Raw genomic sequence first — 17,345 nt, 5'->3', positions numbered from 1 at the left:
ATTTGGCTCTGTGATGAAAGCTATGTTGACCCACTTCCTTTAAAGAAAATCCAGTGAGCATGTCGACATTAAACGCTTTTTGCATTATGAAATCTTTTATGTCAGACTGCAGCACTGTGGTAATGTAGCTAATTGTTTTTCCCACCTTTTGAGTGACAATCCTCTGCCATCTGCCATTTCTCTTTCCTTCTTTCCACTCGGTCTTCTCCCTGATGTCTGAAAACTGCCTCAGCACGCCGCCACATTTTCACTCATTCTCCGTGTGTCTCTCAGTCTGTCAACATGGCCATATGTCAGAATTACCTGCCATCCCCTCTTGTTTATAATTCTCTTTTCTCTCTGCCTAAATAAATTCAGAGAGCTTACGGCTGGACTCCCTCCCTCTCCATTCCTCACATATGACTCCATCCTCCTCCTGCCTTTCTGATCATTTTTGTCCCTCTCATCATGCCATTATTCTCTGCAGCCAGAAGCTGTTGTTGCCTGGCATTATATTGATATTTAAAGCTCTCTCTCTCTCTCTCTTTCTTTTGATCCCAGGTGACTCTCTGAGCTACCACCAGGGCCGGCCCTTCTCTACAAAAGACAGAGACAATGACATTGCTGTCACCAATTGTGCCTTGTCTTACAAAGGAGCTTGGTGGTACAAGAATTGCCACCGGGCCAACCTCAATGGCAAATACGGCGAATCCAGACACAGTCAGGTCAGTAACCTGGAAAATACACTGACCCAACAGTGAATATAACCAAATAAAGTAGTTTAATATACGAACATACTCAGCATTAAACCAAGCATCTCTTTTGGTACAAGTCATAAGAATTAGTTTAGAAACCTTCTTTTTGTGGTGCTGTATCTAGGAGGCCTACACAGGTCCACTTGTAATGGCACAATAACACTGGGCTTTCATCTACAATAATTTGTGTTAAAGGACAGTATCCACCTGGTCTGTAATGAGATTTTCTTAAATGGTTAAAAAAAAAAGTAATTTCATGAAAATTTCTCCAAGTGCACTGAAATGAGCTGAAATAATCTTTAGAGCACTACTAATAAAACTCACCCCCTGCAACCTGTTGTGTTGCAGTGCCTTTTTTTTTTTTTTTTTTTTTTTTGGACCTTTGGGTGAACTAACCTTTAATTTTGAATGCTGTGAAATGGGTGGCATTTTGATAACAATTACCTCAGTGTGATTAAAGTTTTAAAATCATTTGCAAAGTAAATTACTTGAAACATGCTACAGACATTTTTTATACTTGATTACACTGACCGGTTTGATGGAGGAGCTGTGACTGAAGGTCAACATTTCACAGACCGTAACTGCTACACAACTGGTCCAACGTTAATGAGATTTTGAAGAATAATGCTACTGTTGACTGGTCAAAAGTGTCAACATCATTTTAGTTCATCCAGTTAGTGATATCAATGAGGTCATAGTCACATAAAAAAAATGAATTTTGGAGGAAAATGGCTGAGTGGAAACAAGCCATTATTCTGAAATTGACATGGTTTTTGTTTTTTTCATAATATGTAAGGTTGGTGAGTGTTGAGGGATTGTATGATGTAGTTCTCTCTCAGCTTGATGCTGAAATGGATCAAAAAATAGAACTAGGTATTGTGTGAAGCTCTCATTAGGCTGAACTCTGAAGCCTATGTAACATTGCTGCTTCTCTAACTGCACTCTGTACCCTTTGCTCTGTCCTTTGAGTTGGGAGCAGAGATGGGCAGGCATTAAGTCAGCCAGATAAAAAAATTGCCTGTTTGTGTAAAACTGAAAGAACTTTGACAGTGGAGGGATTAGAAGAGCAGGAGTAAAACTATAATTGCACTAAATTCATAATTATGGCAGCTCCAGTCAGTCGGTTTTCAGTGTATTATTTTTTTTTCTTGTAAAAAAAAAAAAAAAGGGGACAGAAACCTTGGCATGCTTTAAAAGCACTGTTTATTTAAGCAGCTTAAGAGATTGTACTTTAAATCTTACAGGGTATCAACTGGTACCACTGGAAAGGCCATGAATTCTCTATTCCCTTTGTGGAGATGAAGATGAGGCCGTTCAACTTCCGTAGCATCAGCAGCAAGAGGAGGCGGTCTGCCCCTGTATAAACATACCGCCTCCAGCCACCCTGGATTTACGGAAAAATGGACTTCAGACAATGTTTAGAAGTTTGTTTCTGCTATCGATTTACCACACTGACAGTGCAGGGGTGTTGTAATATAACCATGCCAAAACTTCTTAGTCAGTGAGGCTGCAAAGAAGAAAGTAAAGCTACTAATATTTTATTAATATTCATTTCTGAAATAATACAACACCTTATTAATACACTACCAAGAATCAGACATTGTTTTAACCACAGATGTGGTCATTTAAGGACTATGATAGCAGTGAAAGTGAAACATGGTCTGAACTCTATTTATCTTTAGTCTTGTCCAGCTTTAGCTGTCTTTCCCTGCTGTACTTCTACCCAGATGACAGAAGACACTGTATGTAATTTATTCAATACTCTGAATGACAATGGTTTTATTTGCTATAAAAATGGAAAGGCAAACCAAGCTTTTTTTGTTTCTTTAAGTCTGTGATTTGCCTTTCCCTGGGATGAGAGGAAATGTGCTCAGAAATGTCCTAGAACTAGGCAAAGGAGCTAGAACTTGCATTATTTTAACCTTAATGAAATAACACTTTTAACAACAACAACAAAAAATACTGTATATGCCCTTCAAACCCTTAACTGTAAGATATATATATTTTTATAACGGATATTGTGACAAAAGTCCATCTATTTAATATGATTTGATGCCTTGGTTTTTTTTAGCCTATACTAAGTTCATAACAATCATGATGATAAATACTGGACAGAAAAGATGGCGTCAAAAAGCAAAACTGAATATTAAGAGTGATCACTCGCAAAGCAGTGCACCAGCAATAGCTTCATCTTTAAATGTTTAACATTTTTGCTCTACTGCTAATTGGAGTACCCTGTGTGTTAATTCGTAAAACAAAACAAAAATTAGCATCACTATTTATTACTGAGACAGTACTTGCACTATGCGTGGGAACACAGCAAAGCTTTTGCTCATTCAGTGCACTTCATTTCCTTAGTTGTTCATGAGCGTTTGTATTACCTTCACAACAAATACAAATGCTTAACATTTATGTCACCTGTTGTAGATACTCTGGTTGCTTGCAGTGATTGTGCTAATCGATGTAACATTTCACCAAAGACATCCATGTTAAGATTCTAATGTGTGGAAAGATGTCAGTCGATTCAGCCAACAAAGCCAGCAAAAGCAGCTTTTTTTTCCCCTGTTGCAATGGAGTCTCACTTTCAGAGACTGTCATGGTAATCATGTCCCCAAGCATTGCTGTATGTCATCAAAACAAGAAATTCTATGCAAAATAAAGTCAGAGTGAGCATAGTGCAGATTTTAGCCTGGCTTCTCCCCCACTGCTAGATGTAATCAACTGAACAAAGAGTGTGTTATGGTGGAGTGAAGCCAAACCTTTCCACCATGCGCTTCTTTTACTTGCTTCACTATTTAAACTCCCCTTTCAAACACTAAAATCAGCAAACATGGCAAAGAATGTATTCCTTTAGCAGGGCAGGTGTTATCTGCAGTACGCCCATCAAGCATTTTGCTTTATTCAGTATTCACACTGTTGCACAAGTCTTCAGTTCCAGTTAGTTTACTGCAGTTTTCCGGAAACTATCATTTTTAGTCTTACGCCTACTTTGTGGGAAGAAACAAACATACAAAACTGGCTCATCTCTGGCCTCATACTATCAAGGTAAAATTAAATGTTTTCATTTACAATGGAGGGAAATCAATATCACCATCGCTGCAAGCAAATCATGGTCTCATATGCATTAACTGTTCTAAATACGTAGATATTTTCCTCTTGGAACAGCTGGAAATTTCATGTTTCTGTAATTATGTCATTTTAGTCAGCAAATCTGGTTTGTTAATACAACTGTACATTTTTCATCTTTATTTTAGAGTTGGAAACAGTAGTGACTCTCCCATTTATAAACTACTACTAATACATTCACATAGATAGAGAGTTGAACATACTGCTTCTTTTGATGTGTCCCCCCTTTTAACTGCAAACTAATTCATAAAGCCCACCATAACTGTTAACTGCTGTATTTTTAGCCAGTGCTGTGTTAAAGGATGGCTGGAGCCTTCTGCATTTTGACTGAATGCAAACATGAGCCTAATAGTGAATGTCATAGGAAGACGTCCATTTCTTTGCTCATTGTGGTAAGAGCTGCTCCTGTAAGGTTGATGATAATGTAGATTATTGGGTACTTAACCTGTAGTAGAACCAGAGAAACAGTCTCTATGGCAACATAAAATAAACATACCTTGAAGTACTATTTATGGCAAGCTGTTTCAACATGTGACCTTTCCCAGGTCTGATTTATGTTTCAGTGTCACAGCGACTGTCTAAGAGCCTCTCACATGTTCCTCTTCCCATTGCTATTTATTAGAGTAGGGAATTCGCTATTAACTACTTAAATGAAGTTTGCCTCAATGTATTTTTGTACCAGGAAGAACAGAGGTCAAGAAGCTTTGCAGAAAAGGAACAGAACATTTGTGGGGGATTTCTCTCATGGCAAATTATAAGGTGCTCTTTAAACTTTCAAAGTGGAAGCTCATGTATTAATTATGTTTTTTTGTTTGTTTGTTTTTTCCAATTATCCTTCACTAATTGAAGTTGTTCAGTCAATGACGAAAACACAAGAGAAATTGTTTGTCGAGTAGTCATTCTATAGAAAGCCTCTGCCCCGTGCTTTATTTCAGGCTAACGATATATACTTCTCAATATTTATATATACGTAAATGTTTCTTTTTTCAATAGAGTTCATCTATTGCTTTAGACAAAGGTTAAAATGACAAAAAAAAAAAAAACACCTTTTGATTTGATTATTGAGAACTTTCAGGCGAACAAATAATTTGAAGCTGAGCAAATGCAGCCATCTTGTCATGAAAACATGTACAACGTTACCCTGACAAAATTAATAAGTTGATCTTTTTTTGCTGTACGGTAGCATCAAGCAATTTAACTTAAAGATATTAAATTGGCATGGTTTTTGTACAGTATGTTTTTCATTATGTAAAATTTCATCGCGTCATTCGTCTGCATCAAGTTTTAAACACAAGTCTCAGTCACTGGAATACACTGACGCTATGTCAGTTTGTTTGTACCAAGCTTCTTACAGGGAACTTGTTCCCCTTATTTATTTCATGGCTGGTTATTTTAGAGTTTATCACTCTGTGACTGAAACAACATTGTAAAAAAATTTAACACTTAATAATGACACTAGGTCCTCTATGGTATCAAACTAAAGACTGCTTTATTTCATGGGTTTCCTTTTACAAGTTGATTGTAAATTATCTTACCACCGTGTTTGGTGGCATTTGTTATTGAAACCAGAATAGTGATTTGAATTCTTGCCATGGAAATGTAAATGTTGACAAAATTGGATCTTGACTGTCTGAAAAGCTCATATATACTGAACGTATGGATTTATCGTTGGATAACCTTGAAAATTACTGTCAAATTTAGCTCTAGTTTGACTTAAACATGTACTATATAGTTCCTTTTTTATTACATTTTCTACATATTAATAAAATATTCAAATAGTCCTATTTGGTGTCTTTTTTCTTTCTCTTTTTGTTTAGTGTGTGTTGATGGTATATATAAAACTTATGGGAAAATACTTAGACCTTAAAATTGCTGCACAAACAAATCATCAGCGAAGTTTGTTCATTAGTTAAGCTGTGGTTGCTCTAACTACTGCCAATTTTTTCTTCAATCACACTTTCTCCTGATTGGAAAACTGTGATGCAACAACCTCCATCAAATTGTGTGTTGCCTGCAGTGAAAGTGTGTCGCGTGCTGGTACTTTGGTGGTTTGTGATTATACATAAGCTCCTTTAAAAGGTCTCCTAAATTAACGTTATACCTCCCAACCAGAAGCTGAGTCATTAACTCAATGGCAACCTCCAGGGCTGAAAATGAAGCCAACGCTGCAGTTATGAAGTTCCCCTCATGCTCCCGTATGGTCCAACTTTACAGAAGAAATAAACTTGTTTGTGGCCTGGAAGAAATTTTAAAGATATTTATACCAAACCACAAAAAAGAAAAAGAATACAATTATACAGTTTTTTTCCACAACTTTTTGTTTGTAAAGTTTGAAATCAAATTATACTAGATTTTATATACATTATACATGCTACAATGATCTTTTTGGTTATTTAAAATGTAACTGTAACAGTTGTTACAGTTGTACACTGTAGCATCTCCTCAATTGTATTGAATTATTGACATTTGGGAAATTTTACTAAAACTTGCTTTAAAAAACGTGTTACACTGTGATATGCATGGAAGTGCGTACATGATGATGATGATGATGATACCTCTCCCTTATTTTGAGCCAGAGAAAGCCCTGCCAATAAAGTAATGAACTACCAAGAGCCAAGTGACTCCATGCCATAAACTTTTCATATTATCGCCACCTCTAATTGGAGGTCATTAAAAACTGAAGTAAGGCCAGCAGTAGTTACAAGTGAGCAGTGAAAGGTGCCATCATAAAAGTCTGCCGGTTTGTGGTTTGCTTCCAGGACCTCTAATTTATGCTCACACACAGAGGCACAGCAGACCTGCATCACATAAAACACATCTGGAGTCCTGTGGTACAACATTCATTCAGCATTAAAAATGTACTCAAAGGGGATGATCCAGAGCCCAACTTCACTGCTGAAAATGTACCATAGTGGGAAGCATACAGCTCAAACCACGCCCATGTCTGTGTGTTATGTTATGAAACTACTGACAGCTTAGCCTGGCATGAACAGTAGCAACTCCAGGATGTAAGCCCCTTCTGTCCACTCCCATCTCTCTTCTTGGACTTCCTTTGGTTTTACTATAAATACAACAGCTTAAATTTGATTATGCATCCATTACCACACACAAACACGCGGGCGCGCGTCAACTTCAAAGAGGTTATAAACTGACTAAATTTGCTGTGTACATTTACTATATCTTATCAAATTAAATTTGCCATTTAGATTCTCTCTCAACATTAATACAAACAGTTGTTAAGAGCCATTAAAGTGTCAAATGCTCACTGGAGTCACACATGACAAGATAAATACAAATAACCTCAAATCTGCAATTCTTTTATTCATTTTGAGATATTTCTCCACAATGGCACATAAACGGCTATCAGCAGCATTGCTGCTTGTTTGTTTGGGTTTTTTTATGCTCACTAATTTTCATTTGAATACTTATCTTTATTGTTTTATTAAATGTATTTAAATGTCTTCAATTTTTTTTTTTTATTAATGCTATTATACTATATTATATCAAGCACTTGGATTAGTGTGTTAATGCTTCAAAACTACAAATTCAGGCTTGTTAGTCATCTGAATAATCTGGTCTAATTGAAGATTTAAATTAGCTGAGGACTCCACGGATGTGAATCTTCCAGCACACCTAGTTTGAGCATGTTTACTAATGCAGAACTTGAGATGCGCACGCATTTCACAACAGAAGCTACCGATTTTATCGCAACAAGAGATAATCACAAACACTCACTTCAGCAGTTTTAAGATCCATTGGTTAATCACAGCACACTCTAATTATCCATTAATTATCCATTCAAGTGACTGGTCAGCAAAAACAACTTGGTAAATAATGAGCCTGCTGAAAGTTTGTGAATGCAACAGAGGAAGGCTAATAAATGAGACATACAGAACTAGTAGTGTAGTAAAGGTCGGTGTGAAAAGCTCTTGTTCAGTCTTAATCAAAACAAAACACATGCACAGATTAAACGCCTTAACTGTCTTCTCTGGCAGTGATGTTGCAGTTCCATCATGAAATATTCTATTAAAATGAGGATGTGAAATATTTGTCAACAGAAACTGACTTTTTGCAGTACTTTGCAGCGTCACTTGCTTAACCCAGCTGGTAGATTTGTCATTATTTACTCAATATTCAGGACACTTTGTCTTATCTGTCCACTCCATACGGTACGATTGTCTCAATTCTGAGCTGTTGGAATACATCAAGATGTCCTGCACAAATAAAGAAAAAAAAAAAAAAAAACCCACAAGATAATTTGGCTGACAACTATGTGGTGTTGTTGACATCAAGGCTGAGAGTTTTTTTCAGGGCCGCACACAAAAACGCTCAGATGATCACACGTCTAATTGCAACCAGCAGGTGGGGTACTAACTTTTCTCATTCTTGTAGCCTGCAGCTGACCTTTTGTTTTTTTCATGACATCAATAATTTCATGACCTAACTGTGACCCAGTATGAGCTGAGAGTTTGGCTATTATATTGTATAATGTGTAATTACTTTAAAAATCTAGATCATTTCTGTTAAAACGGTTTTGCTACTTTCTGAGGTGATTTGGCACGCACGCTGTACTTCAGCAATATTACACCTTATAGCTGCCAGCAGTTAAATATCAGCCAGGGGGAAGCAATTTCAAAATAAAACCAACACTCAGCAGATCCTGGCTGGGCTGCAAAAATGACTTGACCCTTCCAGGATAAATGAGGTCTTACATAATCTCCAAATGAATTAGGAAAAGTTGATTTGACCTTGACTGGAGTGTGCTATATTACAAACTTCAAAAAAATGTATATATTTTAAATTATGAATCGATTACAACATATTAAACATTGATTTTCATTAATTAAATCATATTAATTGTCCCATCTAGTAGCTCCTCTTGGAATCTAATCATAACTGCATATAATTAATTTCTTGAGGTGAAGTTGTGAGTGCAGCCATCCGATGTCAGCCCTGCCCCACCACCATATCCTGCGTTTACATTTAGACTCATTTGTCACTATGCCTCTTCTTTAAAACAAACCTGGTTATAATTTTGTCAAACCTGCACTGTTCCAGCGCTGGATAATGGATTGTGTATTTGCAAAACATTAAGATGTTGACTTTTGACCAGTTGACCATCTCCTTTGCTTTGCTTTCATTTTTCACATCCTCTTTCTTTTTTCTTCTGCACTTCCTTATATTCACTTAAGATGCCTGGATTCCATCTAGTTCGTTGCAGATGCCTCCAAATGCTTTGTGTATCTAACCACCAACTCATACGCTCAGGCCTCTCGACGCTGCTCTGGCTTGCTTATTTCAATTTATCAAATTGGCTCTCTGTATTCCTTCCACAAGGGTTCTGTTCACTCATCACATTTTGATTTGTTTTTGATGTTTCAGAAGTGTGAAGCAAAAAATGTTTTTTGGTTCCCCACTTGTCTGCAGTAGATGTTTTTAGATTTGTGGATGTTTATGGGTCCGGACTAAACTAAGTCCGGAGTGTTATTTAATTGGGAAAACCTAGGAAAGTTTTTGCGCTTAGAAATTATAAGTAAATTCTACAAGGGCAATCATCAAGTCAACTTTACTTGCAAAACCTTAGGTAATTTACTGATTATTAACATGGTCATTGAATTTTACTTTCTATCTTTGTAAGTTTTAATTAAAACTCATGCATTAAACTGAAAAAGCTCAACTAAAACCAATGGCTTTTCAATGTAATTTTTTCAAGGTAATACTTTTTAAATTTTTAAAAAAATTTTTATGGACTATATTTAACATTCACATAACATTTTACATAATTTTTCTGCAGTTTAAATTGTCAAAATTTGCTCTCAATGCTTTTGTTTATTGAAACAATGACTTTTTAAAAAGAATAAAAGAGGTAACTGAATTTAACACCACCGTTATTTTTCTTAAGTTTCAAAACATATGTTCACAGCTATATTCATATCACTAGAATAGATATAACTTCAGATTGTCCTTTCAACCTTTCTATACATTACATTTTATAACACACAGCTTCAGAATTCTAAATATTTTCTGCTTCATTTTAATTTGGAATAGTATGTATGTTCTGTGATGAACATCAACAACTTATGAAATGCAAATTACTACACAATTTTTTTTTTACCTGAATAGTCAGAAGGCAATTCTTTGTGACACAGCCTGCTGTAGTTACTGCTTCAGAGGGCACTGTGTCAGCTGTAGAACGTTCTTGCTTTGGGCTTAAGGACAAAAAGACAAAGACAAAATAATACATTAAAACTACGGACTCATGTAACCAAAATAAACTGTACCACTGTCAAACCAATCAATTTTTTAAGATATGCTGTCAACATATTTTAAAATATTGCTCTGACCTAAAAAATTACACAAATTTCATACAGAATCAGAACTGTTTCCACAAATGTTAAATCTTAAATTAAGAAAATCCTGCATTTGTACTGCTGTGATTCTGTTCATTTCCTCAAAAAAGCAGCAGAGGATTGCTAGATTCACATCGCTGAGTCATATGTATGAAGTATAATGCAGAATAAAATGTAAACAGTGTAAACGGATTTAGAATAGAGAGCAATGAGGCCTCATATCAAATTATGAGCAAAATATAGACGAGCAAATTAGAAATAAAGGCCTCCAAAAAGGTGATGGTCCTTAAAAAGCACGTTGAAGCAAATTACCACAGCAAATGTTTCTGGATAGATCATTTTTGTTTTCTCAAATTCCCACAAATCAATCTCAATTTCAGATACTTAATGCTAATCAGTAGCTCTATTCCAACTCAAAAAGATGGAAAATGCATCATTTAAACAAGTGGTACTTTTAGAAATATGACACATACGTCTTTACATACATGGAATAAAAAATATACAGCCGGAGTAAGAAACCAAACATCTGAAATGCCGATAAATTAAACGATATTTGACATGATAAACAGTGAAATTCTGTGGGAATGAACATCTCGCCTGCCCTGTTTGCTCTGCAGATGCATAGACCGACTGTGTCAGTAAGATTTTATATTGGTGTCAAACTAAGAGTACCCCGCAAAAATAACAAAAGTAATGGCTCCCTCCTTAGCTTATTTATGACAGTTTATGACAGTTAGCATCAGGGCTTGACTGGCTGAAAGGGGCTTTGGTGGTGGTGATCATGCCATGCAGTTCAAGATGAAACCCATCTCTGTCAGCTGACTGTGTTATTGACTACAACGTTAAGTTTCTGTAGCCGCAGCATCACGAAGGAAGTGACATAAATGCCCTGCCCCGCTTCTATGCCGGAAAAACCCTGAATGTCTTACCTTGAAGATGATTTCGCCGCTCCTGCCTCCATGACGCCCGGCTGCCGTCGCCATCTTCGTGGGTTTTGGCGGACAACGAAGCGCATGCGTCCTGTAAGCGCGTCCGGAGGCGCATGCGCAGAAAACACGCAACTGCTAAAACTTGTTTCTACGTTCATGTGCGATGCGAAATATTACGTGAAAATACGTAGTGACATATGACATAAATCACATATGCAGTTTTACTTGAATAATTCCAGTTCATACTGATACTTACAATTAAATATTGTTAAAGTTAACCTAATAAATATTACTATGCAAAATCATTTTTCCGGTGTAGTATCCATGTAGAAGATAAAATGCAACACCAAGCTTTGCTTTAGTTGTGATAGTTGGATGATGGTTTTTTGAAATTCTGCTTTTAAGGGGTTTTCATAAATAAATTGGTCATCATTGTTTGGACTGTTGTGTTTCACCTGGGCAACGCAGCGACATAGGGATTTGGCGCTGTCACAGGTTTGGTTCCCAGGTCTGGGGCCTTTCTGCACGGAGTTTGCATGCTCTCCTCCTGTTCGTGCAGGGGGAGAGCATCTGCAGAAAAAAGCTGTCTCTGTCAAACCGCTGTGTGTGAAGAGACTTTTGGCTACCTGAGGTTAGTATAGCATGTCTTCATTTATCAGAAGTAAGTAACTTAACTCTCAAACTAAACCGAATTTCACCTTAATACGGACTTTAATGAGTCTGCAAAGCTCCACAGTTTTCACAATGAATATCTGTAATTACAGCATTTTGTCTATGAGTAATTTGGGCACAAAAGTTATTATGTTTTTTTTTTCTTCTTCTTCTCCAATAAGACCAAAGTCGGTGTCAGATATAGAAATCTAATTCCACATTGTGCTTTTTCTTTATTTGCTAATAATAATAAAACCACATATACTGCTATACTACCAGAAGATGATTGATTTTTTGATTGGCTAACCACATATAGGAGTTCACTACTGCTTTGTTAAGGGAGCAGGGAGTATGTCTTTAGAGAGCCACCTGTTTTTCTCCTCTCTCTTTACCTTTCTCAACTCTTTCCCTTTTTTTTCCTCAGCCCATCTGTCCAGTAATGTCTCCACATCTCTCTCCAGGACTGAGCGCAGAGCCGGTGACACGGCGTGGCTGATGAAAAGTGGCGTTGTGAGCCATCCCCAGTCTCCCATGCACTCTAAGAGTCTCTTTACAACTCACTGCATCCAGAAAGTTAACAGGCCCTGGCAGGCATCTGAATAAGAGGGAGGTGCAACCCAGATCTCCCAGTTAGACTCTCTGTGATAGCGCTGTAAACACCAGGGCTTAATTGGTGGACCGACTATAGCACAGCTTGATTTTCATTTTCAGGCATTTATTGATGTTCAGAGCTCCATGAGTTGGAGTGGCGGGACCAGCATAGGGCCTCGTGGATCACAGATACGAGAGCAGCGTGAGCATTTGACATCTTCAAACTGAGCGCAAGGTAAGAGAGGGTGGTCTTGATGGGGACAAAGCTCTACTACTTAAGATGTTTCTTTTTTTTATGTTTGTTTGTTCTAATTAGAGGATCAATGAAAATGAGAACAACCATTATTGGACTAATCCATCGAACTATTCATTACTTTCTTAACAGACTTGAACACTTGCACTTAATGAATAAAAGCCCTGAAGCTTGAACACTGCTTAATGAGACTGTTTTTCTTTTTCGTAACTAATGATGACCAGCCTTTTATGCCCTCTACTTATTTATGCTCAAAATTTTAAGCCTTTACTTACAGCAGTTGCTCAGGATTTAATCATCATCAAAGTACCACATTAAAAAAATGCCCCTTACCTCTTGCTGAATTGGCCTGTAAATGTAGATGTGATTCACGACAAGAGAAGCAGGCAGACTGAGAGACAAGCTGGAAAAGGGTGAAGCAAGAGCAAACGATGAAACCATAAATATGGTTTTATTTTGAACTGCTATGACCAAGCTGCATTTTGTTTTTCTTCCTTTTGTGATTGTATTTATTTAATCAACCACTATTCACTTCCTCTGCTACCCTTTCCTTCTCTTATATTTGATACAATTCACTGATTCCACAGCCATTTGTGATGGACCCCTCCTCCTCCATTATACTCCATTGATGCATGAATTTCTTTTAAAAAGAAAAAGTTAAAAGTTAAAAAGTTCAATAGTCTTTCAGCTAAAACTGGACAAATAAATAGTTAGCCACATTCTGTTGTTATTGTTGATGGTCTTATGACTCATAATAATCTTTCATTTGTGCTTATCTATTTTGTTATTTTTGTAGGAACTCAACCATAATCGATTTTTATGTTTTCTGCAATATGTTTTTATCTGGTTAAAGCACATTTGCTGTTTTTAAAACTGAGACTCTGCAGTTGTACTACTTTAAAAATCAGTATCTTACAAATATTTATTTGTCCCGAGTGTCCATTTCCTGCTTTTACACCACTGCAAGAGGCAAATAGTGTTCTTCATACTGCACTGATTACTTTTAAGATTTAGATTATAGACCAAGAAGTCATTGTCAAAGTTGACAAGTATCTCTTGTGCAGTAGTTTTCAACAAAGTAGCAATTTCCCTCTTGAATGGTTTGAAATAAGGACCTGTTTCAGACTCAAACATCTTCATGTCCAAAACATGTATTAAAATATACTCAATATACCTTATAAAGTTCTTTTTCTAAATCATTTCATTCTGTTTAGTTTGTTCCCAACAACTTGGACCGCGGGAACATGTAGTAGATAGTTAAAACTCGCTCCAACCAGCTGTAACACAGAAACACTTCACCCATTCTGAAGTTTAAGCATAAATGATCTACCAATATGTCAAATGATGTAGAGTCACAGGTATCATTTTCTGCATAATGAGGACTTAAATGCTCTTGACAATTGACAGTACATCATTGCATTCTACTGATAACACTTAAACACTTGCAATGAATTCAGATTTTTAATCATATAAATTAACTTGTAATAGATTATTTTTACATTCTTGCATTGGTACTTCTACCTAAGTTAAGGGTGTAAGTACAGTACTTCTTCACTGACTGTGTCTCCAATTTCTTTTTTCATCCTTTACCAGTTTGCATTCATGATTTAAGGCCAAAAAGGAAATGGGGTTTGATTTTTTTTCAGTGTGCCAGCAGGGCTATTTAATGCTCCCTGCATCAGCTGAACTACACAGACTTCTACAGGAGCCTTTCAGATATAAGAACTGACATACATATGAAAGTGCCTCTTTGGGCTGCAGTGACCTGAGGGATGAGCTCAGCAAAGAGTTGCCTCTGTATTTTATCGTAACACCTACAGCAAAAGCAACGTCGCATGCTCCAGACTTTGTGAAGCATTTGTGTATATGCGTGCACATTTTCCTTTTCAGAGCAGATTTCAACCTCAATTCTTTGCACGCACGCATGCATGCATGGGTGGCCAGTTTGAATCGAATTGAACTGAATGGAAATCATGCTGTAATGGCATGTGAGAAAGGCAGCCAACTGTATTTTTTTTTAACCATGACAAGAGAAATAAAGCTTTATGTCATCATCCACACTTTCCTTACACAAGTCATGGTTTCTCATGTGTGTGTGTGCCCATGGCTGGTTAAAGTCTCACATGGTTTTCAGTTTAAAAGCACGAAGGCTTCCTTCACATGATGGTGAACACAAACTTTAAAACTCAACATAGTTGACTTTACTTCTTTGCTGGAGTCACTCGCATAAATGTGCACTTAAGATACTCTGAGTGAACCCATTTCAGATAGCCGTTTTGCTAGCATGTGATAATGATGAAAGGAGGCACAGTGAGGAGGTTGATGCTCGCAAAAAATTCAATTACTGTGACGCTAATACAAATTTGTCACTGCTGAAAAACCTTACTTGAATTCCCTTGCTGTGTCAGAATGCTCCTGCAGCTACCGATTAGACACGACGAATCTGCAATAGTCTGAACAATCCTTATCATTTTCACTTAAACAGATGTGACCATGCATACAAGCCGTGGCATTTGAAAAAAAAAAAAAAAAAAAAGACAAAGGGGAAGTGCATTCTTGTACTTCTTGGTTGTCCCATGATCACATAAGGTCATAGCACTGTCAGACATTTCTATTTGTAGGAAACAAGAGTCAAAGTCTGTCTGTTTGAGATAATGACATTGCAGTTATTATGTGGCATGAGCTTTACAGGACATACGTCTAATCTGCTTCTCCCCAAACATGAACTGAATGCACCTCTAAATTCAATGTTTTATGTCACTTGTTAAATTCATGCAGGAACTGATATCTAAAAACAGCAACTGTGTGTTTTAAAGTCCCTGTGGCAAAATATTTCTGGGTGGGAGTCTCCAGGAGTCTCTGCTGGTTGCCTGGTAACTGGTCTTTCCAAGAAACTGACACATACGCTTTTTAAAGCAAGATTTTTTTACACCTTGGTTTTTCTTACGATAAAAAAAAGGGGTTTTTATTCATTTATGGGATTCAGGTATTATGGCTATTTTTAGTAACTGCCCCTTCCTGATTTTGTGCTAAGTAAACCAATGAGTATTTCCAATTTCTTCTTTTTTGTCCTTTTTTTTAAGCACAAATGTCCAAAAATGTTGGCAAACATGACTAACCTTTTGCTCCCACGTCTCATTTCGTTTCTCCTGCATTTGGAAATGCTATGAAGCAGAGAGGAACTTAGAAAGTCCCACATAATTGAAACTAAGAGCTTTGTAAGTTGACTTCATCGCTTTTTGTTTATTCATAGAGCATCAAACTTCTTTGCTTTACAAGCCAAGGGAGAAGTGTGTAATACAATGTTTTACAGTGCACAGTAAGAGCTCATGTCATATGATAGCTATGCTGAAATTATTACATAATGGCATGTTAAAATAGCACTGGTACAACTCATAGCTGGAATATGCAATTAGGTCTCCTTGTAAAAGCCTCTAAGTTTACATGCCAACCAACAGCTCTTTCAGAAATAGCTTTTCCACGGAGCAAAATGCAATTCCTTATATAGACTAATCATGTCTTTCCCTGTCCCTGTTTTCGTAGTGCCGGGTCCAAACATTTTACAGCACTGAATCACAGCTAAGGTTAGCCTCTGGGGGACTGGGACATTGGCAGACTATTTCTGGACACTTGTCAGAATCAACTACAGCAACCCTTTAGTCACTTTTCATTAGTGTGCATGTTAAAAAAGCTGTGTACAGCGTTGGGTTCATACTCACACATATTTCAGTGTGTGCTAACAGAACCAGTGGGTCAGTGATTTGCAATGCCCCTTTTGCACAGTCCAGTAAATCCATGAGACTTTTACTTTACGTTGGAGGTAATGTCACCGTCACACATTTAGCTATCGTAGTTATACGATTCGGTGAGTTCAGCGGTCATTCTTTTCAGCCATAGACTCAAATTGGATAAAGGGATGTGTTGTTTGAGCTTCCCTTCACAGGTAACCATGACTAAGAGTCAGGTTTCTGTATTTGGGATGTCTATTATGGTATGAAGTCAACACAATACAAAGGGAGATAAAGGCTGAGCACGAGTTAGGCTTGGAAAAAAGGGAAGGCATATTTGAGCCCTCAAAACAGCCAAGTACAATATGCATCAAATAAATAGGAAAAAAAAGAGAAAATAATTCCCAAAGCTCAAGCAACTGCTGCTCGTTTGTAGCGGGCAGTAGTAGTGTGGTATTTTAAAAATTACAGTAGATCTGAAAAGCTATATTGTTGCATAAAAAAAAAAATCTCAAGTCTGATGCGAAGATCAAATTGAAGATTTTCACATCACTGGCTGAGATTTGCATGGTTGGATTTGTGCATTAAAAAAAAAAAGGATCCAGAAAATGAGATGAAGGTTTCTCCACATAGGTAAATCTGCAGGGGCAATCAAAAAAGTAAATGGAATATATACCGAGATCATTCGTATAAACTACTTGCAAAAAAATATTTCCATCAAAGAAAAGTACAGCTACACCGAGGTCATTAATCAACACTTGCTCGAGGTGAATGGACACTGTAGCGCCTCGACAGCAGCTGGGATATAGTTTCACTGTGTAGCACTGCAGACGGCACTCTCTGTGCTGGCTCTGTCTTATTGTGTGTGTGAGTGTGTGTGTGTGTGTGTGTGTGCGTAGGCGGCTGGTTGCTATTTGTCTAAGATGGCTCAGACACACCTGCAGACATGGCAAGGCTTGTCTCATCAATTTTTATGTAACCAT

The 17,345-nt window shown here is 37.2% G+C and overlaps 1 protein-coding gene across 1 annotated transcript in view; it reads left to right on the top strand.

Annotated features, from left to right (window-relative positions):
* Window positions 1-2,098, top strand: part of tnr (tenascin R (restrictin, janusin)) — a 59,003-nt gene extending 56,905 nt beyond the window's left edge. Inside the window, exons 26-27 of the mRNA XM_029525119.1 lie at window positions 541-704; window positions 1,979-2,098. Of these exons, the coding sequence (XP_029380979.1) occupies window positions 541-704; window positions 1,979-2,098 (284 nt within the window). The remainder of the gene's footprint in view (window positions 1-540; window positions 705-1,978) is intronic.
* Window positions 2,099-17,345: the final 15,247 nt, after the last annotated feature.

This window comes from Echeneis naucrates, chromosome 17, assembly GCF_900963305.1.
Source record: "Echeneis naucrates chromosome 17, fEcheNa1.1, whole genome shotgun sequence".
Lineage (NCBI taxonomy): Eukaryota > Metazoa > Chordata > Actinopteri > Carangiformes > Echeneidae > Echeneis > Echeneis naucrates.
The sequence above is the reverse complement of the archived record's forward strand: the minus strand, read 5'-3'. Positions and strand labels throughout refer to the sequence as shown.